At 49.9% G+C, this 27,973-nt stretch overlaps 1 protein-coding gene and 1 non-coding gene across 5 annotated transcripts; both read right to left on the bottom strand.

Moving 5' to 3' along the window:
• Positions 1-1,412: 1,412 nt before the first annotated feature.
• On the bottom strand, positions 1,413-27,563 carry FAN1 (FANCD2 and FANCI associated nuclease 1). Of its 4 annotated transcripts, none has more exons than XM_031440456.2 (14): positions 27,479-27,563; positions 25,411-26,820; positions 23,551-23,691; positions 21,262-21,463; positions 18,288-18,521; positions 14,275-14,406; positions 12,831-12,939; positions 11,985-12,104; positions 9,731-9,895; positions 9,104-9,251; positions 5,796-5,899; positions 5,061-5,255; positions 4,439-4,567; positions 1,413-1,667 (listed from the first exon to the last, which is right to left on the bottom strand). In XM_031440456.2, exons 2-14 carry the CDS (start codon positions 26,663-26,665, stop codon positions 1,530-1,532), a joined length of 3,072 nt encoding a protein of 1,023 aa, XP_031296316.2. In that variant the 5' UTR covers positions 26,666-26,820; positions 27,479-27,563; the 3' UTR covers positions 1,413-1,529. The 4 variants fall into 4 exon arrangements, 3 of the variants coding, with proteins under 3 accessions (XP_031296316.2, XP_064336579.1, XP_064336578.1); XM_064480509.1 differs by having other exon boundaries at positions 27,490-27,562; XM_064480508.1 differs by having other exon boundaries at positions 27,476-27,538.
• LOC116149451 (small nucleolar RNA SNORA79) lies at positions 27,043-27,191 on the bottom strand. Its single transcript, XR_004133062.1, has one exon. It is a non-coding gene; the product is annotated as a small nucleolar RNA SNORA79 (small nucleolar RNA).
• Positions 27,564-27,973: the final 410 nt, after the last annotated feature.

The following is a 27,973-nucleotide window of genomic DNA, read 5'->3' on the forward strand; positions in this document are numbered from 1 at the left end:
GATGATGACTTGCGTGAAAGCAGCATGAGCAGGAAGATGAGTGACCCTGTTCAGCAGTGATGAGTGTGGAGGATGACTGCTAATAAAGCGTCCCCAGAAGCTGCCCGCCTCAGTTCTCAATGCGAATATGACAGCACCTGCGAGAACACAGCGATTCCAGAAGCCAAGGCGTGTCCTTCCAGCTGCACTCGTGTGTCAGCCGCCCCATGGTGCGCCCGCCCTACGAGGAGGGCGTGATCGGTAACACGTTAACGTCAGTTCCTAACCACGTGGGTCAGTGGACCAGCCCCTAAGGCGTCCCCACACTCAGTAAGTTCCACAGCTGGGGCTCCTCATGTCCTTAAGGCCTCAGAGCCAGTCTCTGGAGAGGGCTCCTGGGCCTACCGTCCTGGTGACTCGCCTTCCCTCCTCGTCCCTCCCCGGCCCACGGCTCCACCTGCAGCAACCAGCAGCCCTGTTCCAGGCCCCCAGGGTGAGGCAAGTATCACAGCAGAACAAGCCACACGCAGCTTTTCTTTCCCCAGTGCATCTAAAAGCCCAACTTCCGACAGACAGCCGTCTGTTAGTGTGCAGGAGCTTTATGTCCAAAAGAAGTCTACCTACCTTAATTTAAAAACACTTTCTCGCTAAAATATACTGTCATCTGAGCCTTCAGCAAGTGGTGGTTGTAACATCCAAGATCAGTCACAGATCGCCATAACAATATAATAATAATTTAGAAGTTTGAAACATTGTGGGAATTACCGGACTGTGACACCGGGACATGAAGCGAGCAGGCAGTGGAGGAGTGGTGCCCGCAGACAGGCTCCACCCTGGGCGCCATGAGCCTCGACTGAAAAATGCAGTCTCTGCAAAGCACAGCGAAGCAAAGCACTGTAAACTCTGTCCAGGAAACTGCCTCTAGTCACTGGGGATGTTCCCGGGGAGAAGGACGGAAAGGGATAATGGCCTGTGATGAAGATGGCGCCTTGCTGTGGTGACGTGGGCCTGGTTACTAAGAGCACGTCCTGACAGAAATAATGAGGAACTTAATGAGAATCTGTTTCTTAATCCCTAAAGAAATCAGAATTTCAACTGTTTATGCCCTTCTATAATCATAAAAACCAAGAATTTCAACAGCCATTTAGATGGGTAAGAGCAGCACAGAAAAACTTAGGTAAATTCAGGAAAATCTGTTTTCAATACACTTTTTAGAAAGAAACATTGTGTATGTTCCTTTTATAAAAGACCCAAAGCTGTGAATCATCTTGTTTTGGGGGGTGGTTTTCTAGCTTTCCTGTAAATATAATAATATACATGCATCCATCTCCTAAAAGTGGCCACCAAGGCTTTGACCTTTTCAAAAGTTCATTACCTGGAATGAGTATTCAAGCCAATACCAAGTTTTGTGGCATACGGACACTGCACAGTGATGCGTCGGTAAACTACCAGGTTTATTACGACAACAAACTTAGCATTGAGTGAAATGTAGTAACGCTTCTGAAGATCTCAGGTCCGTGTGCAAGCAGACAGCCCCAAGCCCACGGCTCTCAGTCAGGGCCCCTGCTCTTCGCTCCAACTGCAACCACGTGGCAGACCTCCACGTCGGCCCCCAGCTTCCGCAGCTCGTCCAGCCAGATCATCTGCTTCTGCGACAGACGGTCGTTGGGGCCTTTGACTTCCACCAGCTGGGAGGTGAGTTTTAAAGTTAGTAGCATCTTACTGAGATGGAAGAGCCATGCATAGAAGCTGCAGGAGTTTTCACTGCCCACTGTTTAAGAGGCTCACACTACTGCACAGCTGTGCTGATACACACAGAACAACTACAGACATACATGAAATTCATAGAAACCTTCATGTTCTGCAGAAACTAGACAGTTCTTCCCAGAGAATTAGTAAATTGATTCTTAATACAGCAGCTGAAAGATAGTTTTAAAGCATGCGGTGGATTGTTACTCTCCTGCTGAAAACCCTTCAATTACTTTCTGTTGCATCTGCAATTAAATCCAGACAACTTGCCGTGACCTACAAACCTGCACCACCCGGCCCCTGCCAGCCACGCCAAAGCCGCCTCGGTTCCTGAGACAGACGACTTCCGCCCAGCCGGAAGGGCCTCCCCTCTGCCTGGGACGTCTCTCCCTGCATCCCGTGTCTGATGACTCGTCCTTCAATGTCAGCTTAAATTCACCTCTAGGTGGGCCCCTTCCTGTGTACTTCTGTCAGGGTGTTTATCGTAAGATAGAAGAGCTCATTACATTATCAGCTCCAGGAAAGCAGGGGACTGTCAGTTCTGTCCACTGCAGATTACTGAGATTCAAACATACCAATAGAAACTCTCCAAAATGAAGTACAGAACAAAATATTTAATAAATGAACATTTCAGCAGCCTAATAGGAGCTTAGAGTCCCCAAAGAGAAGAGAAAAACATTTGAAGAAATAATGGCCAAAAAACTTTCAAATTTGATGGAAACTATAAACCCAAAGATCCAAGAAGCTCAATGAACGCCAAGCACAGAACCATAAAGAACACTACACTGAGAAACGTCATAATTCAGCTGCATAATCAGTGGGAAAAGGAGCATCTTCAAAACAGCCAGAATTTTTAAAAGCCAGAGAGGAAAGACTGCAGATTTCTCATTGGAAACAATGCCAGCTGGACAACAGTGGACCAGTATCTTCAGGTACTGGGGGAAAATGTCAACAATTCTTTGTCCAGAGGAAGTATCTTTCAAAGACAGACTTAAAAGTCTTACAATATAGGGGAGAATGTATACCTCAAGTGGTAGAGCACATGCTTAGCATGCACGAGGTCCTGGGTTCAGTCCCCAGTACCTTCTTTAAAAATAAATAAACCTAGTTACTCCCCCAAGATAAAAAATAATTAAGGAATACAATAATAAATAAAGTATTTTTTTTAAGTCTTACAATATATAAAACCTAAATAATTCATTACTAGCAGACTTCCATTTCAAGAACTGTTAAAGGAAGTTCTTCAATCAGGAAGAGAATGACAATACATGGAACTCTAGATCTATGTAAAGGAATAACAAATGTCACTCTTTGTATTGACATGAGTAAATATATAGACCCATTAGTCAACTGCAGAAAGCAAATATAATTGTGTTGCAGAGTTGATAACAGTCAAGGTATAATGTACACACAGCACGAAGTCTGGGAGAGGAGACATAAAAATGCACTGTTGTAAGGTTCTCTGTGTTACACATGTACTAGCACAACATCACTTAAAGGTGGGTGAGATACACACTGTAAACACCAATGCAACCGCTTGAAACATAGCAAAGAGTTACAGCTAACAAGCCAACAAAGGGACAAAACGCAGTCTTTAAAAAAAAAAAGGCAGAGAAAATAAGAGCTGAGATAAATAAACAACCATCAAGGTGGTAGGTTTGAAGCCAGACATGGATACCATCACATTACATGTAAATGTTCCAAATACCCAATTAAGAGGCAAAGGTGTCAATTAGATTAAAAAGTAAGACTCAGATATATGCTGCCTACGAGAGTGTAACTCACACATTAATATAAAGATAAAAGAAGTTAAAAAGTAAAAAAAAAAAAGAAAAAGTATTACATTAACACTAACCAACCAAAAGTGGAGTGGCTATAAATTAGTATCAGTTGATTTCAGAGCAAAGAACATCCCCAGGAATAAAGGAAGGTCATTTCATAATGAGATCGAGTTCAATTCATCAAGGAGACATGACAATCCTGAAAGTCTATACACTGAATAAGAGAGCTTCCCAGTGGATGAAGAAAATGCTGACAGAACCGCAGAGAGAAAGACTCAAATCCACAACCGCAGAGACATCCTGTGACACCAGAAGCCTGACCACTGGAGAACAGATCAGCTGGACTCTGTCCAAATGTAAAACTTCCACTCTTCAGAAGATACTAGTTAGACAGTGAGATGGCAAGTCACAGACTGGATGAGACAGATGTGGTAAAGAACTGGTACTCAGAACTCAGTCACACGGGAACCGCCAGCCTGCGCCGGGCAGAGGATGAGACCAGGGCGAGGCGGGCGCGTGCCGGCCTGCAGCGCCAGGGGGTGCTCACTCGGGGAGAACACAGCCCCCGACCATCCTGGCCCCTGGCGTTCACGCCCCAAGGCAGCCCCTCCCTCTGAGTGGGGCTGGACTCAGGGCCTCAATCTAACAGCAGACACAGCAGAGGTGACGGCCGTGCCTCTGAGGCCGGGGCTGAGGGGCTGACTTCTGTGGGGCTCACACCCCGCTCCGCTCCCTCACCTGCCCTGGTGAGACCAGCCACCTGGCGGAGCGGCCCACACGCCAGCACTCAGCCCAGGGCCCTGGCCCTCCGTCCAGGGGCTCTCAAGTTCAGTCTTGCCAACAACCATGCAAGAAATGCCTAGACCATGGCCTCTGATTAAGTTCATCATAAAACTACACAGGTGACTTTCCATTCCAGCTCAACTGACCTTACAGCAGTGACTCCGGGAGTTCCACACCACCAGGTCGGGCAGGCCCCCTCGGCAGTGTCGCAAGTCTGTGGCGAGTCGCCGGCACACGCCGCTGAGGACGGGGCCCCCTAGGCAGGAAACCAGGTCCTGAACACAAGACACAGGGACAGTCAGCCACTCCATCCTTCCCAGGATCAGAGACGACGAGACCGACGCATCAGTCAACAGAAACAGAGGCTGAGGCCCCGGGGTGGTTCGTCTGCCGCTGCGGGGACTCCGGAGCTGCCAGCTTGGGGCTGCCAGTCTCCCCGTGCTGCTGCCCAGTCGGGAAGCTCCCAGGGGCAGCCGAGGAAGAGGAAATTTGGAGGAAACAGGATGGGATGGTGCTGACCACAGAGCCACCAGTCACACAGACAGGGACGGCGTCCTCCCTCCAGGGACCACAGGTCAGGAGAAGGGAAGCCACCAAATACATGGGGCAGGTTTGTGCCTGTTTACTGATCCCGTCAGTGACGGAGGCACGCGGGCTGGGAGACCAGACACATGCACACACATGCCCCCGTGTCTGTGCACGTGTGCACGCAGGTGTGTGCATGAGGAGCTACTACTTTCTGACCGAATTCAGCCTGCACAGTTTCACCTGGGCTTGCTGAAGAGAAGCGAAGCGGTCCCAGCTGACAACGGAAGCCGCCCTGCCCTCCTGGGCCTGCCACGCAGCCGCCACCCAGGCCCGCAGGCTCTCAGCCGGGGCGCTGTGAATCTGCTGCAGCCTGGCCTCGAAGGCTGGCGCCCTGCTTGCAAAGAAACCGTCGGTGCACAGGTCCAGGGGGCCCGCCTGTGCGAGGGAGAACGAGCTGTCACCCCGGGGCCTGGAGGGGCCCGTCCGGGGCAGTCAGAACACTCAAGACCCACCCGATTTAGAAACTGGCCAACCTGATTAAGTAGATGCATTCTTTTCTCACGAGATATGTACAAATTGCAGAAGTCATCTAACACAAAAGCACTGATTATACTGGTTTTTCAGAGTAGTAGCCTGCAGAAAGAGCTTTTAGTTTACTTGGAAGTCCCAGCAGGGACACGTGAGATGGACGTGGGGGCGCCAGGCCCTGACAGGTGGGCGCTGAAGAACTTACACTAGACATTTCAGATGGGACAACTGCAGTAAAACAGGCTTGAAGTTTAAAACTTAACATACACTTAAAATTCTATGAATCAGATTTTGAAATTAAAAGCTACTCTTATGGGAATTGGCACCACGATCTCTAAGACTGTGACAAGGGGCAGGTTTCTGATGCCGCAGACACGGGGCACGCAGGTGGGTGTGAGCCACTCAAGTGCAGGAGCCGCTGGTGGCCTGGAAACGTGGCTTGCTGACCTGGTAGGCGTTTCTGAAGACGTCTGGTACCCCATCCATGAAGATGACGTCCCACAGGAGGAGGCCGTACAGCGTGCTGAAGGTGGACCCCTCCCCGTGGATCCCTGAGACGGTCACACACACAGAAGGAAAATTGACTGTTAGTTTTTTAACAACCACCACCGTGTCCCACTGCCTACTTAATGTGAAGAAAGTAACAGGAATATTTTAGACTCAAGTGCAAACGGTGTTTTTGTGCCGTCCCCAGCTCGTTGCTTTTACATTATACGCTTATATGCAGAAGCCTTATGTAAGGGCGCAGATCTTAGTAAGCATGGGAAAATTCAAATGCACGTTTCAGAGCCACAGAGCAGCAGTTCTCAAACTAGTGGAAAAACCTAAGGAACGAGTTTAAAATTAAATAAAAGGAGATTGTCCCTCTGGCTTTGGGGGTTCAATTCAGAGGGTCTGGGTGGGGAGTCCCTTGAGGAGCTCTGATGCAGGGGCCCCTGGCCCCACTTGAAAAGGCTTCCGGGAAGGGGTACGACAGAGGAAGCCGAGCATCCGGGAGCCTGTGCCCTCTGACTGCCAGGTTGGTCCCTGTTCGCCTCATCCACCCAGCACTCCTCCACTTTGGACTGAACTCCGCACCACGTTTCTACACCTTGGGGTTTTAGAGACCGTCCACGTCAGGGACGACCTCGTTCAGACCCCCTCCCCACACCGCATCCAAACCACACCAACCAGGTGGTGACCTCAGACAGGCCCGTCTCAGACCCCAGGACATCTGAATGTCATGGCAGGGTCAAGAGGGGACACGGCACAGCACACAGACCTGCCACCCAGAGCCTGTCCTGCTCAGCCTTTCTCCCCGCCTGACCCCGCAGCCCCTAAGCAGGCTGGCGGGGGCACTCCTCTGGCTTCTGGACACAGGTCAGGTGCAGCACAGGACGAGGGATAGAGCACAGGTACCAGTCCCGCGTCCCAGCACAGCTGAGACAGCCGGAGCCACGGGCAGGAGCCACGTGCAGGGCCCAGTCCCCTGGGCTTTCCCCCAGCTGAGGCTGCACTGTGCTGTCGCCCCTCCCACATCCATTGGCTCCGCCCCACATCCCTGCTCCCTATCTCTGTGACTCAAAGGAACAGCAGGACCCACTCAGGCCTCGTCCCCTGCAGAGCCACTAGTCACAGGGACAGCGACGGTGTCCTCCCTCCAGGGAGGGAGGGCACTGGAATCCCAGGGGTGGCCTGGCCAAGGTGACGCTGGGACAGGACCTGCCGTCTGCTTTCTGACCGGGAGCATGTCCAGTCAGGGACACTGGACGTGAGCATCCCCAGACCTAAGCGGTCTAGTGAGCATCGTGTTGTGGGGTCGAATCATGTTGCAGGAGACCCTTCTGAGTAACTGAGAAACCAACTCCCCTGAGGGGCCTGAGGCCACCCCTCACCCACCCTCCCCCAGACCAAAGGCCGACAGCAGGGTCCCGCTGTGCCCGGGCAGCCACTGTAATAAAGAAACATACACCTTATATAAAAAATTCACATTCCGGAATTGTCCGCCCGTCTCTCGAGCTCAAGGCTAAACTGAAGCATTTCACTGTGCTCGGCTCCCAGCCCGTCTGCCACCTACCAAGGGGACAGTGCACCAACTACCCACGTGGGCCTGAGCCTTCACTCCCCGATTTTGTTTCTAACCTTCGGGGTCTGTGGCATCTCTGTCTCTGCTGGCGCTTGCATCTCCCCCAGAGCATCTCCCTCCCGTGTAAGGGACAGAGGCATCCCGCAGATTCACCTGAACCTTTACTTGAATACTCAGCAGACAGACACCCGTCCTGCAGTGGCATTTTGTGATCTTCACTTATCTGAGTGGGCACACTACACGCCAGTGAAATCATGTCCTGATTTTCATGTATGTGACAAGATCTGAGTGACCTTCAACCTAGAGACCCCTCAGCACAGACACAGGGAATCCTGTCTGGACGCAAGGACAGAATGGAGGGCCCCTCGGAAGTGACCATGGGAGCCAATGTCCGGGTTGGCTTCCAACATCTGGGGGACAGGGCAGTGCACAGGGGAGGCACTGGCACGGCCACCGGCTCCCTCCAGGTGTGGCTCCGGGACGGCGCCCCAGGTGGTGGGAGGGGAGCTGGAGGCTGCTCCCGCCACTAAGAGGGGATACAGGGGACAAAGGCTCTGGGAGGAAGCAAGGACATAGGATTTGGGGTCCAAGCTCCTCACAGCTGGCATGCGCAGCCCCTCCTGGACCAGGGACGTTGATTAAGTTCTCTGAGGTTCCAAGCGTGTCTGACAGCTATGGCCGGTCTCTGACCACTTCACCTTTACCCCCAAGTAGCAGGGACCCCGAGTGCCTTCACTGGCCCTCCTCCCAGTCCACAGCCGCTGACGAGAGGCTCCCAATTCTCGGAACTGGGCAGGATTAATCCCCACTCAGGCTCTACATGTTTCAGAAAATGGCCTTGGAATGAAACCTACAGCGTCTGAAACAGAGAGGCTGCCAAGCAGCCCAGAAAGAGGGCCGGGGGCACCCGTCCAGTCCCTCTGCGTGCCTGCCCAACGCACAGAAAGATCTCGCCAGCGGCTCAAGGAACCAAGTCCCCCTCAACCCCAGAGCTGCAGCCCTCACATGCGCACACCTGCACACAGGCACACACGCTCCTCTCCTGACAATAAAAAGAAACCAAGTGCAACAGGCAGAGGGCAGCCTGGCTCAGTAGTAACAAGTGACATCTCTCTCAGGGGTTCACATCCAGCAGAGGAGCCACCGTTTACTATGAGGTCCCAGGTCCCAAAAGACCTGCCGCAAAGACAGGCGGAGCAGGAGGGGCGAGGGGGCTGCCACCCGGTTCTCGGGGAGGAAGATGCAGACAGCTCCGACCCTGACTGATTCTCCTCCCACGCACGGGATGGAGAGCTCACTCCACAAGGAACTCAAATCACTGGTCCTTCAACACCTGCCCTGCCCCGGTGCCACATCACCCCGGGACCTGGTCCCCTTCCAGAGGCAGCCAGGCCCGGCTCCCACCTTCTCTAACGGGCTGGGTTATCCGGCAGCATCTCGTCCTCCGCCCTTTCCTGCCCTCCCTCCTGGCCTAACATGAGCTCCCTGAGAGCAAACCCGGCCTTGCTGGGTCCCAGTATCCCTCCCAGGCATCAGGCTGGGCGGCAGGCGCAGGGAGGGAGGCAGGCAGCAGGGCTCTTTTTCACACCCTCCCAGGCCAGCAGCATCTCCCGCAGGGACAGGGCAGGGCCTCGGCACCACCCCTGCAGACAACCACCACACGATGACCGGGCCACGGGGACTGCCTTACCTTGGTCGAAGCCGCAGCATCTGTAATGGGCCAGCGCCAGCTCTTCCACGGAACACAGCACCGCAGCGGGGGCGGCCCCCCCGGCCTCCATCACGAAAATGGACTTGCCCATCCCGTGCTGCGGGCACAGCCGGCCTGTGATGGTCACCTGGACGGTAGCCAGAGAATGTCCATCAGCCTCTCTTCAGCTTCAGCCCCTGCAAACCCCGCCCTGGTGTCCTGGGGACACACTGTCCTACGCCCCCCACACGGCCACCCATTCATAGCAGAGCGCAGGGCCGTGTGACCCACATTCTGGTGCCAGTGAGGATGCAGGTAGGTCACTTGCCCGGCTCAGAGCTGCTCTCCAGGGTCCTGACCGAGCAGATGGGCCTGGCAAAGACCATGAGCTGCTGACTCAGAAGTTTAGAGTCACCACCCTGCTCCGGAGGGAACCACCCCCAGCCAGCCTGCCCCCCAGGCAGGAGATGCGGGTGTGAGAACAGGTCACCGTAGGTCCCCATGCACGACAGGCGGGAGTAGCTCCCACGTCTATGAGAAAGTGGGCACTCAAACCTGTACTTAGGCTGCTTCCACTCAGGAAAACCCTGCGAACGCATCTGAAGGGCCCGGAGAGCATCGACTTACGTGCCTGACGTCCTCCACGGTCATCTCTGGAAGCTGACGGAGGAGATGCCTGTACTTCTGGCAGCTCGGGGACTCCCGCAGGCGCGCGGCTCTCTGACACAGTGACAGACGGTGTCCAGTTCTCACGTCCGGGTCCGCCAGCCCTTCCGCGATGCACCTGATAGCCTGGCAGAGAGCACAGTCCCCATCAGGCTCCCTTCATTTCATGTGACAGGAAACCCTGCTGTTAATTAACTATTCATCTTGCTAATTAGCAATGGGCTGAGCCGCACTCCAGAGATGAGGACGTCTCTGTGGGTCTCATGCTGGCACTTTTCACGCAGAGACAAGCACAGAGCCGACTGCAAAGGTCTGCAGCACAGGCGGCCGAGCTCCCAACACTGACTTCTGCTCATGCACGTGGATGTGGCCGACCCCAGCTGCCCCACCCGCAGAACACGGGGGTAGTCGGGGATGCCTGGGACAGGGAGACGGGGGAGAGACCCGGCACGGGGTCCCCAGGGGCCACTTGGGGGCTCGGGATGCAGAGGGTGAGCGTCTGCAGGGCACGGTCCAGGCTCCCACCATCTCCCAGTCCCAGGTGAGTCTCACGTGCAGGCAGGAACCACAGAGTTGTTCCGGACGCCTCACTTACAGGGAGAAGGATCTTAGGTTTGAAGGGGTTATGTGTTTTCTAAGGTTACTCAAAGTTGGACAAATAAACAAAATACTGAAAACCACAATGAGATACGACTTCACACCGCCTAGGATGACGGCAGTCAGAAAAACGGAAAACAACACATGCTGGCAAGGATCAGGGAGAAACTGGAACCCTAGTGCACAGCTGGCAGCAACGTAAAAATGGTTCAAATACTGGGAAAGACAGTTTGGCAGTTCCTCAAAAAGTGGAATCTCAGAAACAGAGGGCAGGGTTTTGACTGTGTGGGGGCAGGGAGGGTGCCCCTAACCCCTGAGTTGTGCAGTGGTCACCTACATAACCAACGCCACTGAACTCTACGCCCAGAGATAGTTAAAATGGCAAGTTTGATTTGTTATATATACACTTCCTACAATAAAAAAATAAAGAGTTAAAAAAAACTCTGAAAATCAGTAAGGATCAGGCCATCGGGAGTGGCGCGGTCAAGAGGACGGGGGCAGAGGGAACGAGCCCCTGCCGGCGGTGCTGTGAGCCCCGCGGGGGCTGGGCCAGCGCAGCGAGCGATGGCCCCAGGCAGCTGTGCCTGGCAGGCCTGAGCCTCTGCTGGTGGGAGCTCTCCCTGGAGAGAAGGAAGGGAAGGGTCAGGAGATGACAAAGATGATGAGCGTGGCCAGGAAGGTCTTTGGGAAAAGGTTACAAGGAACTAGGATTTTCCATCAGTCTCAAAAATCCCCGCTGGGAGCGAACGCGCCTGTAAGCAGATCTGCGAACGAGGGGGACATCTATAAATTCTTCGGAACCTTGACTTCAACGGAGGAAACGGGCAGTATGAACACACCCTCTCTGCACGTGGGTGAGGGGCCCCCACGGGACGGAGGCTCCACGCCTGCATCCGGGAGAGAAAACAGCCCTCACTGGTTGGAGACCTCCAGGGAACAAGGCACCTTTCAGTTTAGGGCAGTGAAAAGAGCGTGTCACCTTCCACACCCATGGTCAGTTTTTCCGCCACTACATCACCCTGATTCACTGAATGCGCCACTGAGAAAAACAAAGCTCCCAGAGACACAGTGCCCTCTGTGCAGCACCAACACCAGGCTGGCAGGGAGCTGCTGGACCGTGGGTGGCTGCACAAAGAGCCCCTGTGGCCTCCTTGGAGGGGCCTGCCTCGCTTGGCCCCCCAGATCCCTGCATGGAGAACCCCGGGCCAGGAGGAGAGTTTCCCAGTGGGAAAGAGCATCCTTCATCCACCTTTGCACCAGGAGGCCCTGAGCAATGAGGGAACGAGTCCACCACTTCCAAAGAGGAAGCGCCTTCCCTGGAAGTGCCTGCCTGGAGGCGGAGACGTCTGGGGCTCCAGCTCCCTTAACTGCTAGAACCTTCACTCCCGAGTCCCCACCTGTCCGCCAACCACGGGGCGAGGAGGCGGGAGCCTCCTGCCCTGCTGGAACGCTGGTGTTCGCACCCTGCTGTGTCTTCTGGGGTTGGGAAGACATGGACAAAGCAGAATGTCTAAAAACCAACATTCTAATCACATTGAGGTTTTTAAGGTATTAACAGTTTGCTGTATTTTTTAAATTTATGCAAAACTGAGACAAGGCAGATCTCGCTGCTGAGTACCGGCTCCGGGCGCTTCAGGTGCTGGTGTAAGTTGAGAGCCAGTCGGTCCCACCACCGGCCTCTGCTGTCGGAACAGTACACCCTCTGGGACAAGAGGTTTTCAAGTTCCTGGACGGCTTCCTGTTGCAACAACAACAAAGGAAGTTCGTTAGACTCCTGCACGCCAAGAACTGTAATTACATAGAGTAGTCGGTAAAACCAGGGAAGCACATTTACGAAGCATTCCTTTCCATTTTAATGAGGCCACGGCCCAGGACAGACAGGCGGGGCCCTGGGAGGTCCCTCTACAGTGGCGCGAGCTCCCTTAGGTGCCCTGGGGTCTCCCAGGCCAGCTGGAGATCTGTGAACACCGCACGGCCGTCTCTGCAAAGCAGGTGAGCGGTGCAGGCCGCGCAGGGGCTGGTCCTGGGCAGGAGCCCACATGCTCCTGGGCACCCCACTGGGCCCAGGGCCAACGCCTGGAGGAACCGGGGAGGGAGCAGGACAGTAATGGGGGGTCTTCATCCAAACACGCCACCATAACAGGGAGACTTTCCAGCCTGGCTCTGCACACAAACTGGTCACGCTTTTACTTTCTTCTTCTGTGGTTCAGAAAAATGCACAGACCCTCCTATACACACGTGGAAGTTCACACAGTCCCCAAAGCCAATCTCATGGATCCCCTTGGGGGTTCAGGTCCTGGACCCCTCTGTCTATCTCCCGGGCAATGCGGCAGGCGGGACAGCAGGTCCTCATTGCGCTGCAGCACGCTGACAGGACACGCAGGAAAGCGAGGGCCAGGCTGGCCCCTCCTCAGCTGGTCTCCAATCCATCAGGAACAGCCGGGGGCGTGGCCTGTGGGCTCACCTGGTACCTGTGAAGTCTCTGCAGAATTTCCACAGTTCGGGACAAAATCCTGGTATAAACCCAGCCAACTGTGAAACATCGGAGAAAGAGCGGTAAACGCTCGTGGTACCTGAAACAAAGGTGGACACCAGCAGTTCAGGGATTTGGTGTATGTGTCGTAAGACAATCGTGAGACGTGACAGAGTGGACTGAATTCCTCCCTTTTAAGAAGACACATTCAAAATGCTGCCTGTTGTGGACAATTTCCTCACCTCAAATCTACATTCTTACAGCCTCCTGCCACTTCCGTGGTCACCCAGACAGGGGCGGGAACCGAGAAGTCGGCAAACACCAGCCTTCGGGCCACACGCAGCCCTGCAACCTAATCTTATATGAACTAAAGCAATTCCCACACTTCTAAATGGTTAAAATAGTCAAAAGGAGAAAAACAGTCTGTGGCACGTGAGAGCTACATGAAACTCACATCTCTGTGTCCACGAATTCACGTGCACTGGAACAGAGCCCCGCCCACTGGCTCGGGGAGGGAGGGGGGCTGGGGGCCACGGCTGCTTCCACATCAGGATGAGTGGACGGACAGACGGACAGCCAAGCTGACCCGCAGGCCCTTCAAGGAAGGAGTCCACCAACCTCTGTCCTGTAGTAACCTAACTTCCTGGCTGTGGGTTCTTTTTTTTCTTCATGAGGAAAATCACCACTTGTTTCAACCACTTGTTTTGCCATTTGGTCTAAGAAACGTTAACAAATTTATCTAAAAGATCTTAAGAAAATCCCCCAATGTGCACGCACGTCATGGGCAGTAAGTCTACCCTGGTTATCTCATTTCTAGAAAGGCCTTTAAGTAAATGGCTCAAGTTTGTCTGAATTACACCCAAGCAAAATATGGACAAAATATTCAGTTATTTTCTCTCACCAGTAAAGGCTGTTTTCCTGGCTATGGCTTTTAAGTCCATATTCCTTCTATGCAGACTTTTGTCTTAAATTTTTTTTGGAGATATTTAATACTACTCATTTTTCTCATCACTATGTAACAAGAAAGGGAAAACTTTCTTACCCATACAGAATAAGTTGAACCTTTATTAAACCAAAAAAATGTGCCGTGTACTTGCACTTTTGCAGTAAACGTTCAATTCTGTTTCCTTTTTCAGAAGAACACCCGCTTGAATTTCCACTGGATGGACACACCCAGCACCCTCCCTGCTGCTGGGTCCCCCCGTGTAAATTCACTGACCGCGGGGAGGTACATAAAAGTCACTCCAGACCTTCAGACCCCCTGCCATCACACACGGCACCTGGGCTCCATGGGAAGCAGGCAGGAAGTTCAACTCCACTCGCTGGTTGGACCACAGAACAAAAGGCACATGATCTTCCCTGAGAAAACCACCCAAAGTGGTCAGAACAGCTCAGTCAATCAGGAAATTGGACGTGGATGTGAGAACAGCCTCACCTCAGGGAAGGATGGTTTTTCAGTCGGTCCCAGTCCTGCTGTGCAACCTGGGAGAGCTTCCTGGCCTCCTCCCAGGCCCCGCGGGCCATGGCAGCGGCGATGTCACTCAGCGCGTGCACAGCTGTGGCATACCTGCGGGAGAGCACGCGCCGCGTTTCCCATGTGGACCGGCGCGGACATGGAGAGTTCCACATCCTCCCCATCACACCCAATTCTGAAGGGCAAAAGCGTGCTTTGGGAGACACGAGGGTCAAATTCTATCTGAGAAATCATTGGAAGAATTCATCCAGGCCACTTGACCAGACAGAAAGACATTCACACATCCTACGACATAATGAATGGAACACGGGCCAGCTCTTCCTTTCTGACTTCAGGTACCCATTCCTTCATTCTTTCAGCAGTTTGACAGCAAGAATGTCACCAGATGACTGACTTCAGAACTACACAAATGTAGATCTGGTGCTTTAATCACTCAGTCAGAGGGAGCCAGAGGGATGCTGCCCAGGCTGAGAGGATTATGTGGGATTTTCAAAAATAACTTCAGGGACACTCTTGGGGAGACGGCAGTGCTGAAATGTTACGAAACCGCTTAACTGAAGAAAGACTATTTCTCACTACCTCTTTAGACGCCAAGAACAAAGACCTCTGCCCAGTGATTCGATCACACTTCGAGCACACAGTCCTTGTGTTCTGGACTCACACTTAGAAGAAAAAGCACAGAACCAATACCACTAAATAAGAGGAAAACAAGCTGCCTCTACACGCGAAAACCTGCTCGTGGAGGCTTCGATCTAGGTCTCGCAACAGGTGACTGGATGAGTCTAAGGTGGATAAGAAGAGAGAACTCCATAGGGAGAGGCTCCTGGAGGCCAGCCGGGCCCACTGGAGCCCCCCAACCCAGCCCCACCACCATCAGGAGCATTGGCACAACCCCCCCACCGGCACCCGGCCTTGCAGCCCGAACCCAGCCCCCCGTCAGGAGCCCGTGGAGACCAGCGCCATCCCTGTCACGCCTCATCTTCCCAAGACCTCCGTCTCCAGCAGCACAGTCACCAACCCCCCCAACGCTAACTGGAACCACCAAGCCAGGAGCAGCGTCCCTTCCACACCCCGACCTCTGGCCCCTGTCCCCAGCCTTCTTTCAACCTGGCTGAGAACACGGTCCCCCTGCTGCCCGCTCGGTGGGGATGGCTCTTCTCACTCCAGGAGAGACAGATGGAGTCTTCCTTCCTTCCCATGGCTGCTTCCAGACCACCCTGCCCTCCCTGAAAGCCCCCACCCCTCAGAAGCCCAAGCCTCCTCTGTGCAGGCTTCTGGTGGTCCCTGCCTTGCTCTCCATGATGACAGCGTCCACGAGGGTGAGAAGCAAGTGGTTCCCCCACCTCCTCACGGATGACCATGTGCCTGGGCCATGCAGACCTTCTGTCCCCAATGGACTGCATCCCCCTCAAGACCCTGCCTTCAAGCATCTTGTCCACTGATCACCCCTGCCAATATGTCCAGCTTGCTCACTGCAGGCTGCAACTCCCCCTTCACTAGGACCCTGACCTGGGGGCCAGCCTCACCACGCCCACTGCCCCAACTACGAGCATCTCCCGGCCTGTGGGCCCACAGACCCCACCCAGGGCAAGCAGTCCCCGCTCCTCGGCGAACACACACTAGCCATCAGTCCCTCCCTGGACCCAGCTCCCTGAATCGTGCTGAAGCAGGAAGATGATGGGACAGGCTGACTACATACACTTGAACTCGAGACCAGATTCAAATGAGCACTTGCCCCCATACTTGGGACCAGCCCCGAGGGGCTGGGACCCAAACCTCCCAGGTTAAGTCAGCCTTCCTGCAGCTTCTCCTGCTGCCCCCGCCCCTTAGTCCATGGGATGCCCTTGTAGCATGTGCAACAGACCACTCACCTGCATAAACCCCTCCAGTGGCTCCCCACCCACTCTCAAAGCATCACTCAGTAAGCTCACTAGGGCCCTGAGGCCGAGTGTCCCCGACCCGCATTCCTGTCCACCTCCCCCTTCACTGTTGCCCCCAGGGCTCTCCCAATCCCTCCAGCTGGCAGCCCTGTCCTGCCCCCAGGCCTGCGCATGCACCCCCACAGAGCCTGGACACGGGCACCTAGACCTCTGCAGGACCAGCACCTCATTCTCAGGCCTCAGCCCAAACGTCGCCTCTCCAGGGACCCTCGGCTTCAACCTCCACTGTAGAACTTCTCCAGCCTGCCCATGGTTACCAGATGATTGTGTACTTGCTAGCTCCCCAGTAAGACATACTCCCAGGGTGGCAAAGACCCTCTGTTCCTGCTGCAACTCCACCACCCAGGCAGGTACTCAACACTTAATCCCTGTGCACTGAACACATGAGAGAACAGAAAAGAAAGGACAAATGAGTCAAGTACCCAGGCGGCCAGAAATGTTTCTCGGGGCAGGTATCAAGTCACGGGTGTTGGAGAACTACCCTTCCTGAAGGCAGTCAAACCCAGTTTCATTTACATGTTAAGGCCCTTTGCACAACAAAAGGAGTTTTAGTTATTTTTAATACTCACAGGATGTATATACTTTCTAAAAAGAATGAGTGATGGTTGACTTTTCTCTCACTAGCCTCCCCCCTTTTGAACTTGTCAACCTGGTTCTGTCAGTCGTAGAACTAAGAAGTCACCTCTGTAGACACACGGTAATGGTGACGACTGTAACACTGACTAAGAAGTGCAACGCGGTCCCCCTGGGCCCGGCTCTCAGCGTGTCTGTGGGGCTATAATATTATTCCCTCCATTTTACAGACGAGGAAACTGGGGCACAGAGGGTTTCACGGTTCATTAGTACAGAGACTAGAACTTGGCTTCAGAGTTCTAACAACAGAGAACAGCGTAAAGTCACTAAAAACAAGAAGGAAAAAGGACATGAGACAACAGAAGACAGAGTGAAGAGGAAATAGTAGAAGATTTGATGAAAAAAGTTATTCCAATTGAACACAAATAAAGAAACTGAACTTTCTGAGAACTAAGGCCAAATGGGCTAAAATCAGTGTATCCTGACCGTGCTTAGATTCAGTAATTTCAATAACTTAACTTTTTAAAGCACACACTATACAGCACTTAAACAAGTTTCCTAAAACCAAATGTCAGAACCAATTTCAGTTGAATTTGAGTCATAAACCTTAAAGAATCAAAGTGACATTTTAGGAAATTCAAATTTTTCTTATGAAAGATTTCTTTTAGGAAATCCAAGTATTTTTTTCCTGTAAAACCTATTCCATTTTTTCCTTTTCTTTTTTCTTTTTTTTTTTTTACCAAAACCGACTTTGGACAGTCAAACCAAACATTCGCTAAATCCATGCACCCAAAGAGATGAGCGACAATTTCCAGTATCGTGTGCAGGATTTCAGAACATACTACACAAGTTAATAAGTAGCTTTATTTGAAGTGTTATTACTAGAAACACATGCACCTTCAGATGTGTTCATACCAACAGCATACAGGGCAGGTTTGTCCAAATGTCTGTATTTAAAAAACGTTTCCTGCCAAAGCTATTTGGAAACATAAACCAGGGGAAAATTCTGTAGCTCTAACTCAAAACTCATTTGTTTTGGCAAACTTAAGCTAAGCACATGTCTCCATGTTCCTTAGCGTCTTGGAAACGTATACAAGTGAGGCAGAAAAGCAACAAAAACCAAAAACTTCAAATGTTATTTTGGCTGTGAACTCACGTTTCTATGGGAGATGGCAAAAAATAATAATAAAACCTTCTACGTGAATTAACAATACACACCCTCTTCAGCATTTATCGTCTGTAGACTTTTTAATGATGGCCATTCTGATTGGTGTCAGGGGATTCCTCAATGAAGTTTTGATTTGCATTTTCTCTGATAATTAGCAATACTGAGCATTTTCTCATGTGCCTACTGGCCATTTGTATGTCTTCGCTGGGGAACTGCTTGTTTAGGTCTTCTGCCTGACTATACTTCAATTAAAAAAAATACACAAATTTTCTACTGAGCAAACAGGATCTTACCTGATGAGATCGTCTCGATCTTGGAAGATTCGGGTTTTCCGATTGATGGTGTACCTGGGAAACTCCACTCGGCCGAGACTGACCAGCAGCACCGTGGACAGCTCTCCCTGACCCCCACAGGCGGCGTCCTCGTCCTCCACTGTGTCAGTGGGCGAGAACAGCAGCAGGACCCGGGAGAACACCGCCCTGGGGCCTTTGCAGACTCTCAGGGCCCGTCCCGCCAGGTCTTTAGCTCTGAAAAACACACCATGTGGAAATAACTGTCTGGTTTCTAAGCATTTGGAGAGCAGCTTTTACAAAACATTTAAAGCTACGTGGCATTCATTACTCTATACGCCTGAAGGAAATCTATCACTCTGGCTGTGTGATGTTGAGGCATTTCTTGACCTCTCTGGGCTCAGAGCCCAACCAGAAACCCGGTGAGGAGTAAATGGAATTACATCTGCAAACGATCTCACACATTGCTGCCTCAATGAAAGAGCAGGACAGGGCTTAACCTGGTCCTGAACATGTGAAATACCAGGGAAACACATAAAAGCGTTACCTATTTGTCATTAGCAACGCTCAATTCTTGACTTGAGTGACAGCTTAGATTAAATCATGTATGTTTATTTAAAATGTCATTACAAAAGGCTCTCGGTAAGGCAGCACGTTAAATCCAGGGCCCTCTGGCTCTACACCTTGGCCACCACATAGAGCAGGGTCTCCAGGCAGAGGCACCATAATTCTATCCTGGGGGCGGGGGCGGTGGGGGAGGTGCGGACCCCCCACGCACTGGAGGCTGCTCAGCTGCAGCCTGGCCTCTGCTCACTAGATGCCATAGCACCCACTCCCCATCCTGGTCATGACAATAAAAATACTTCCATGAGATGCTGGAGGTCCCCTGGAGGACAAAACCACATCAGCTGAGAACCATTGATGCAGTGGAAGAGCTCACACTTTCCTATCCTCCCAGGAGCTACTCAACCAAAAGTAGTGCTGCACCCCTGGGGATATAGAGATTCGTGCCACTGTCAGAGCCGTGAGGTCACAGGGTGGCAGTCCCCTCACACCACCGTGTGAGTGAGACCCATCACTCAACAGAAACCGATACAAAGCACCCCCTTGCTCCCCCTCCATGCAGAGCCCCAATGGTGTCCCAGTGGACCAGGACTCCAGGCTGCAGAAGGATGCCCTGAACATGGTAAAATGAACGGCTGCTACCTCCAAGGATTAAGAAAGTAAATAATGGGCCTCTTTCTGCTTCCTTGTGATCACAGCAGAGTAAGATAATCAGGTATCACCCTCCTTTGGAGCCGTCAGAGACACTGAGACTCCACTACTGGGCCCCATGACTACATGAAGAAATAAAGCAAAATTTTAAAGGACACTGTCCATCCGCAGACAAACGGATAAAGAAGATGTGGTATATACAGACAACGGAAAAGTACGCAGCCATGGAGAATAAAGTCTTCCATGTGCAACAACGGGGATGGATCTAGAGATGATTATAGTTACTGAATTAAGTCAGAGAGAGTCAGATACTACATGTTACCACTTATTTGTGGAATCTAAAAACCAAAGCAAATGAATGTATATAACAAAGCAGAAATGAGTCGCAGATAAAGAAAACAAACTAGTGGTTACCAGCAGGGTGAGGGAAGTGGGGAAGGGCCAGTCCGGAGCATGGGATTAGAGCTACAAACTACTCTGTATAAACAGATAAGCAACGAGGATATACTGCACAGCACAGGGAAATACAGCCATTATTTTATAATAACTTTAAATGGAATATAATCTATAAAAGTACTGAACGATTGTGCTGTACACCTGAAACAAATATAAAATTGTTAATCAACTACACTTCAATATAAAAAAAAATTTAAGGATAGTGATTTTAGTACAACTAAATTATCCTTGGGGATCTCATTTTCCTCCAACTCCAAAGTCAGTGGTAAAAATGTTCATCTTTATTCTTTGTATCTCTGCTTATAGGCTACGTGCTTATACTGAGAGAGGGCTGCTAATCTAACGTGCCCTTACTTAAAATGTGACTTATACGATGACCATAAAGTACTTAAGAAATACAATTAGATAAAGAAACGGCTTAGAAGACACTTGATATGCCATGGGGATGAGGGTTTTATAATCCTGAGTCAATTAATTATAATTATATAATTTATTTAAATTTTTTTAATGTACAGTGTATATTTTCTAAGGTGTTGGCAGTGACGTTTTTCTTAGTGAGGTACGCCTTATTTATCCTTGTTTAATCAAAGGTCAGTATTTGAAGTGTCTTCCCCACAAGGATGGGCTCTTGGCACAGAACAGCTCAATGTTTTACACACACATGTATTACACAAAATAAACAGTGACATTGTTTTAAATTGTTTTCAAAAGCATTATCTCATTTCATCCTCAACAACTCCAGAAAGTAGGTTCCTAGACTAACATTGATATGGTTATATTTTACACATAACATGGGCAGAAGAAATAAATTCTAACAATTTTTACAATCTTCCCCAATCTGCAACAGCTGAAGAGTTTTAGAAGGACAAAGGAAACCACCCAGAGTTTCTGATAAATTTTTGTTTTAAACTTAAGAGAAACTACATATTAGTATTGACAGATTATGTTTCAATAAAAAGTTTACTAAAATAAAAATGTGACTGAATAGTTTATGCTTGAATACTGTAAGAACAGCAGTTAAAACTGCATTTTTCTTGAATAATAAAATACCAGATGCGCCAATGGCCTAGTGCCTCTATTCTCCTGCCTCCTGACTTTTCTTGCTCCCAGAAATCAGGATGGTATTACAAGAACCAGGAATTATAAACCAAGAAAGAATTCAGTCTTTATAATTAAGGTTCTCTGCCTTCTCAATCTAACTGTGACTGAGAACGATTACAATATGAAAACATGTACCATCATTATAGTAAGTTCATACATGCTGTCAACATTTTAAATGTTTCTACGGTAACCAGAGCCACAAAACCTTTTTAAGATCACAGCACCGACGCCAGGCTGGTTCCTGCCCCAAGTGCAGACCGAACGCTGTTTGGCCAGTTTGAGAAAGGCGTCCACCAGCTGCTGCTTCTGCCCGCTGTGATTAGCCAGGTGGAAGGTCTTTGCCAGGGTTTTTAGTTCAGGGGCAGAAAGTAGCTCGAGCACTTCAGAGAGTTCTTGCAACTCAGATTCTGAAATATATATTTAAAAAAAAGTTAAAAGTAGTTTTAAAGAATCTAATTTCTCACTTTATTTACTTTAAGAAAAAGCTTAGTTACATGCAAATAAAATGCAATGCTACTGTGATTTTTCTTTGCCAAGTCAACTGTTAAAAAATATGGTGCATAGATATCTCATAAAAGTTAAAAACAACAGAACTTCTCACTGACAAGTAAAGGAAGATCTGAATAAAATAAAGATCCCCGTGGAGAGCTGTCACGGTTTGGGCGTCCTCCTTAAAAGCTCACTACGAACCCCCGGCGGGACCTCTCCAAAGCTGGTCAGAGAGCTGGCTGCTCACTGGCTCCCACCTCTCTGCACAGGCCTCAGCTGGGGCCTGTCTGTGGGTCCACTCAGTCCGCATCCCCACGGATGTCAGGCTACTGGGGGGTCCAGGCCACTTAGGGCAGGGCCAGCCTCCTTGTTCACAAGTACCTCCTGGGTGTCCGCCACCTGCTGGGTACCACTGCAGCGCCTGCAGTGAACAACCACATCCCTGCCCCCAGGCAGTGCACTGCTCAGCATCACAGACGCCTGTCTGCTCGTGATAACTGCCACAGAGAAAAGCAAAGCTGGGGAGGCAAACTGGACTGGATGTGGCAGAGAGGTGGCAGCACCCAACTCAGAGCAGACACAGGTGACACGGAGCAGAGCTGGAAGAAATGAGGGGTGAGTTGAGGGGCAGCAGGCAAGAGGGTCTGAAAGAGGGGGCACTCAGCAAGAACCCCCAGGAGAGCAGCGTGGCCACAGCAGAGGGAGAGGGACTGTCAAGGCCCCCATCCCTCCCTTCACAGGGCTGTGCAGACCATGAGAGGGACCCGGGCAGGACTGAGGGCAACAGAGGGCATCTGGTTTTGTTGTTTAAAGGTCATTTAAAGGGAAGGCAAGGCTCACCTGGTGTCAATCTGCATCTGATCTTCTGAGTCAGGTGGGGATGTGAGTTCCCAAGTGACCTGGTGGCACTGACGTGAGGAATCCTGGGTCCCACTGCCTGAACACTCACACCCACCAAGCCCCCAGGCCTCCCCACGACTGTCCTCATCTCCCAAGCCAGGCCCTCCAGTCACCCTAACTTCATCACAACTCTGCTGCACGGAAACCGGCTGGCTCTAGCTTGAGTCGCTTATTTCAGCCTAAGCTGTCAGCAGCTCGAACCTAGGACTCTCATCTTTCATCCTCTTTATGCCTACGTGTCCAGGACAATATTGTTCTCAATGCAGGTGGGTACGTAACAAATGGTACCGATGAGATGACCAAGGTTATCGCATAGTCACAGGGGCTGAAATCAATCACACAATTCTTGAGGCAATCCACCTTTGAATTATAAGAGCTGTATGTGTGTGCCTGTCAGGGTCCACAAAGATACTAGCTTCCAACCAGCTTTGTTCTGTCATAAAGACGAGGGGTCTGGGTGAGACGGTCAACGTCTTGCTGGAAGGGGAGCTGGGAGGGATGTTCCTTCCGTTGACCCAGCCACACATCTATCCCCGGGTGACCTTACGGGCCTACACCTGAGACTGTTCAGAAACCAGCAGGAGACAGAGGGTGGAGGGATAAACTGGGGGTTTGGGATTTGGAGATACAAACTACTATATATAAAAGAGATAAACAACAAGGATCTACTATATAGCACAGGGAACTATATTTAACATCTTCTAATAATCTATAATGAAAAAGAATATGAAAAGGAATATATATATATATATATATATATATATATATATATATATATATAAAACTGAATCACTATGCTGTACACCAAAAATTAACACAACATTGTAAATTAACTATATGTCAGTTTAAAAAAGGAAAGAAAAACCAGCAGCAATCTTTCATTATCCTGGGAGTCTTAATCCAGGTGAAGAATGGCTTCAACATAACAGGAATCATCTGTTGTCTTAAGAAGATTTAAAAACTCAATTTAAAAAAACACACACAATTACTATCTATCAGGCACCAATTGGGAGCTGACACCAGACTACTAATATCACCCTCATCATGCAGAAATTCAATTCTTCGAGTCATATTTTCATTTTCCATTCCCTTTGGCTGATCGTACCTGTCTGCAGGAAGCCTGCTTGCTGCAGTTCTTGGACCACAGGTGTTAAGTCGGGGGCAATCTCTTCATATTCCAATTTATTCATCTTAATCCAGCTGAATTTACGTTGAAACAGTCTTACATATAACTTCTGACCATTGGCTGCAATAAAGTTGAAAAAAACTGTGAGAAATATTCTATTTCTTCTCAAAAACAACATATAGTATCATTTGCTTTTTTCAGCTGAGGTGAGTAAAATAGACTTGAATAGAAATACACATACACTGACTCAACTGATCTTCCAAGAAAATCACTTTCTTCCTTTGGAAGACATAATTTATTTCAAATACAAAATCTCCTGAGGATGTCTCCTTGTCCTGTGTACCTGTCACCACAGGACAGGAGGACCAGGATGGAAAACCAGCCCTGCCCCTCTCTCCCAATTGTGCAAGCCTTTGGAACTTACTGAGACACCCTTTTCTCTTCTGTTACAAAAAAAAAGGGGGTGTGGGGGACAGTAACACCATCTTCCCAAAGTTGGTAAAAAAAAAAATTGGACAAGATAAGGTATTCAATGATTAATGTATAAAACATAAAAAAGTTCCAAAATTGGAATGATTATTGGCCATTTAAAAACTTCTAAAAAGGGAATCCTCCTACACTCTTGGTGGGAATGTAAATTGGTGCAGCCTCATTGGAGGACAGAATGGAGGTTCCTTAAAAAACTGGAGTTACCATATGATCCAGCAATCACACTCCTGGGCTTATATCTGGAAGAGATTCTCATTTGAAAAGATACCTGCACCCCAATGTTCACAAGAGCACTATTTACAAAAGCCAAGACATGGAAGCAACCTAAATGTCCATTGACAGATGACTAGATAAAAAAGATGTGGTATATTTATACAATGGAATACTACTCAGCCATAAAAAAGAATGAAATAATGCCATTTGCAGCAACATGGACCTAGAGATTATCATACTAAGTGAAGTCAAGTCAGAGAAAGATAAATATCATGTATCACTTATATGTGGAATCTAAAAAAAACAATACAAATGAACTTACTTACAAAACAGAAACAGGCTCACAGACATAGAAAACAAACTTATGGTTACCAAAGGGGAAAGGGAAGAAGGGTAAATTAGGAGTTTGGGATTTGCAGATACACACTACTATATATAAAATAGATAAACAGCAAGGTCCTACTGTGTAGCACAGGGAGCTACATTCAATATCGTGTAATAACCTATAATGCAAAAATATATGTATGTGTAAAAAATCACTATGCTGTACACCTGAAATTTACATGACATTGTAATTCAACTATACTTCAATTAAAAAGAAAATAAATAAAATAAAAGGTAGAGTCCAGGAAATTAAAATATTGTTGGAAGAAAAAACAGGCCCCAATGTACCTTGGTTTGTTTTTTCCTGTATTTTATCTTATTTTCATTGTTGAGGAAATGGCGTGCAAAAACAAGAAAACCACCTAACAATAAGCTTGATTATATGCTCCAAATGCAAAGTATGCTTTTCTAAGTCACACTGTTGCTTTTCTCCTCATCCGGGAAAAGCCGTTTTATAAGCATCAAAAAAAAAAAAAAAAAAAGACAAATAGCTGCTTCCATGACAACCCAAGTACAGCCTGTAAGGGTGATATTGTGGGAGCAGACACCAGGCACAAAGTCTTGTCTATTTTACACACGTATCCTTCTCCAGCTGAACCCTGTAGTAGGCGCTGAGTCCCACGTGTACTCCCAGGGGACTCCCCAAACCACACTGACTCCTCATGGTCCTTGGATGACAGCCCATCACCTCCCAGACCAAATCAGGACAGCAAGCAGGAAACCAAACCTTCCAAGCAAACATGCTCCAGATACCTGATAATTGGTAAAACTGAGTTACAATTCCTTTCTCCTGCTCATCAAAGAGCATTCTGTCATCTTCGTTCTCAAACACGGCATTCAGCACCACCAGGAAACTCCTAAGGTAGTAAGGGTGATTCGGTGGTGCTAGGCTTGTTACACCAGGAACATCCCAGACTGACCCCTGCTCCGAAGACATTCTGGGAGTGATTTCATTCTCTAAGCCACTGGCACGTTCCAGAGGACATTCTTGGCTGTGACTCCATTTCGAAGCATTGGTTGTAGGACTATGCGATTTTGCCTCCCAGTGTGACAGCTGTGTTTCAGCTTCTGAAAGGGCAGTCGCTTTGACCTCTTCACAACTGCCTGCCTCACGTATTTCATCACTTTCACCAGCTACTCCTGCCAGATTCTCCTGCTTTGCAAGACTGTCTTCTGAAATAGACTGTAATTTACTTCCAAGAGTTAAATCCGGTGACAATAACCCGGGGGTGGTATCTGAGAAGTCAGGGGTGAGTGTGGATATCCCACATTCCCGGGCAGCCTCTTGGCTTTCAGCATCCATTATTTCAGTGTCTTCTACAGTACATTCGGGAGTCCTTGATTCCTTAAGAGGATCACTGGTAAACATGTTTTCCTTTTGAGAACTATTCTCCAGAAGTTGATCCTGGTCCTCCATCTCTGAACAGTTGTCAACCAGGCTCTTAATCGCTGTGGCTGAGGAACTCTGTGGACTCTGATTGGCAAATCGCTCATTCTCATCTAAAGACCTTTTAGCCTTCATGTATCTTCTGGACAATTTAGATGACAGGCTTCCCAGAGGGACGATTTTGACATTACGATCTCTTGTCTCATCTTGAGTTTTGCTCACCAAGTCTCTGTTACTTTTAAAGTAGGGGCTGGTCTGCTGTTTTGTGCCTGTTTTTGCTGAGTCACTTTGGCCAGGGGTTAAATTTATCTTAGATGGTGACAACTTCTCTGGCGTTACATCTTCTAAGGCAATATTGGTTAAATCTACCGTGGAAGCCTTTGAACTGAAGCCAGTGTGCCCTGGCTCACCTGCAGTGATGTCATCATAGTCAGCACACATTTCATCCAGGTGCCGGTTCAAGTCATATCTTGGCACCATTTTACTACAAACCGGACAGGTGAGTTTCGCAGGCGGTACATTGTTAAAAAACGAAATAATCGAGTTAGATTCATTTTTTTTAGTTTTGCTGGTTGATAAACTTATACGAGGTCTTTTTTTGGAGGATTTCCCTCCGGACATCTTGAGTATTAGACAAGCTGGGTGTTTCGAAGGGTAAAGCACAGGATATCACTGGGGAAAGAGAGCGATGCTTGGCTTTTACTTCCGTGTCTTGAAATTAAAAAAAGCGGGACTCTACTGGACCTCATGTTATTCATTTAGTCGATCTCGTCTTCCTACAAAACACACGTGGATTAACAACATTTTTATGCATTCAACAACAGAGGGGAAAGGTCTAAAGCATGCAATGCCAGGATCTCTTGGGACAGAGGACCGAGGCCCTACCCCCAGCTCTGCATGCAACCTCAGTGCGTCCCTCAGCCATAACAGCGATGGGCCTCGTGGGGACAAGTTTTAAGGCCACTCTCTTCAAAGTCAGACTTTTTATTTTTTTTTCCAATTGTTTGACTCTGCAAAAATCAGAAGGCACCAACGGACAGCCAACCCATCCCTATGGTGCCCTGAGTGAAGACAAGTCAGCTTAGATATATGATGGACAAAAGTCTCACTGCCTAAGACTCCAAGCAGTGAGAGGATAAAGTCAGCCGTTTTAAAAAGGGAACACTGGACTATTTCAGGTCCTTATTGAAAACCACTGCATCAGTCAGCCTTTTCCCTCACAGGCCTGCACAAAGATGCGCCCTGAGTCGCGGGCATCGGTCCACGGGCTTGGAGCCCGCCGCAGCCCCGGCCTCCGAACCTGACGCTCGGGCTGAGCTCAGCCGGCTCTGCCAGCGGGGCCGCGTCCGCGCACCGGGACGCGCACCAGCCCGCCCGCCCTCCTCCTTCCGCAACTTCCCACCCCCTCTCCCCATCTCTCACTCCCCTCACCACCTCTCGCGCACCAGGCCCCGCCGCCTGCCCTGCTTCCCCGGCCCCGCGCGCGGGAGACCCGGGCCGGCCTCCCTGCACCTCCTACCGCCTCCGCGCGCCAGGCATTCCCAGCCGATCCCCGCGGCGCGGCTCGGCTCGCACAGGCTCGGCCAGCAGAGGCCCGAGTGATCGATCGCCAATTCCCTCCCGCCTGCCCTCGCGGGAGACTCCAGCACCTCAGGCCCTTCGCACGTGGAGAGGCGGGCGCTCCCGGGAGGTGGACAGGATGCGGGTCGGGGAGCATTGGGGTCCAGCAAGGCGGCCCTTGGGAGAGCACACAGGCGTGGACTCTACTTAGGAGAGAGAAGGACGACTCAGCGACTCTGGGCTTCCCCCAAGACACGCTGTTCGGTGACTGATGGCAGCAGATGCAGGTGACTTCAAGAGCAAAGAGGAAAGGGGGTGGGAAGGGATAAATTGGGAATTCGAGATTTGCAGATTCTAACCACTGTATAT

Source organism: Camelus dromedarius, chromosome 29 (assembly GCF_036321535.1).
Source record: "Camelus dromedarius isolate mCamDro1 chromosome 29, mCamDro1.pat, whole genome shotgun sequence".
NCBI classification, from domain to species: Eukaryota; Metazoa; Chordata; class Mammalia; order Artiodactyla; family Camelidae; genus Camelus; species Camelus dromedarius.

What these genes read in the sequence shown, in the direction of transcription:
- FAN1 (XM_031440456.2), bottom strand. Translation starts at nt 26,665, where the DNA reads ATGTCCGGAGGGAAATCCTCCAAAAAAAGACCTCGTATAAGTTTATCA. An exon ending in AGCAGGCTTCCTGCAGACAG is followed by an intron (nt 21,464 to 23,550) that starts GTACGATCAGCC and finishes TATATATTTCAG; the next exon opens with AATCTGAGTTGCAAGAACTC. An exon ending in TCTTCAGAAACGCCTACCAG is followed by an intron (nt 5,256 to 5,795) that starts GTCAGCAAGCCA and finishes TCCCTCGCACAG; the next exon opens with GCGGGCCCCCTGGACCTGTG.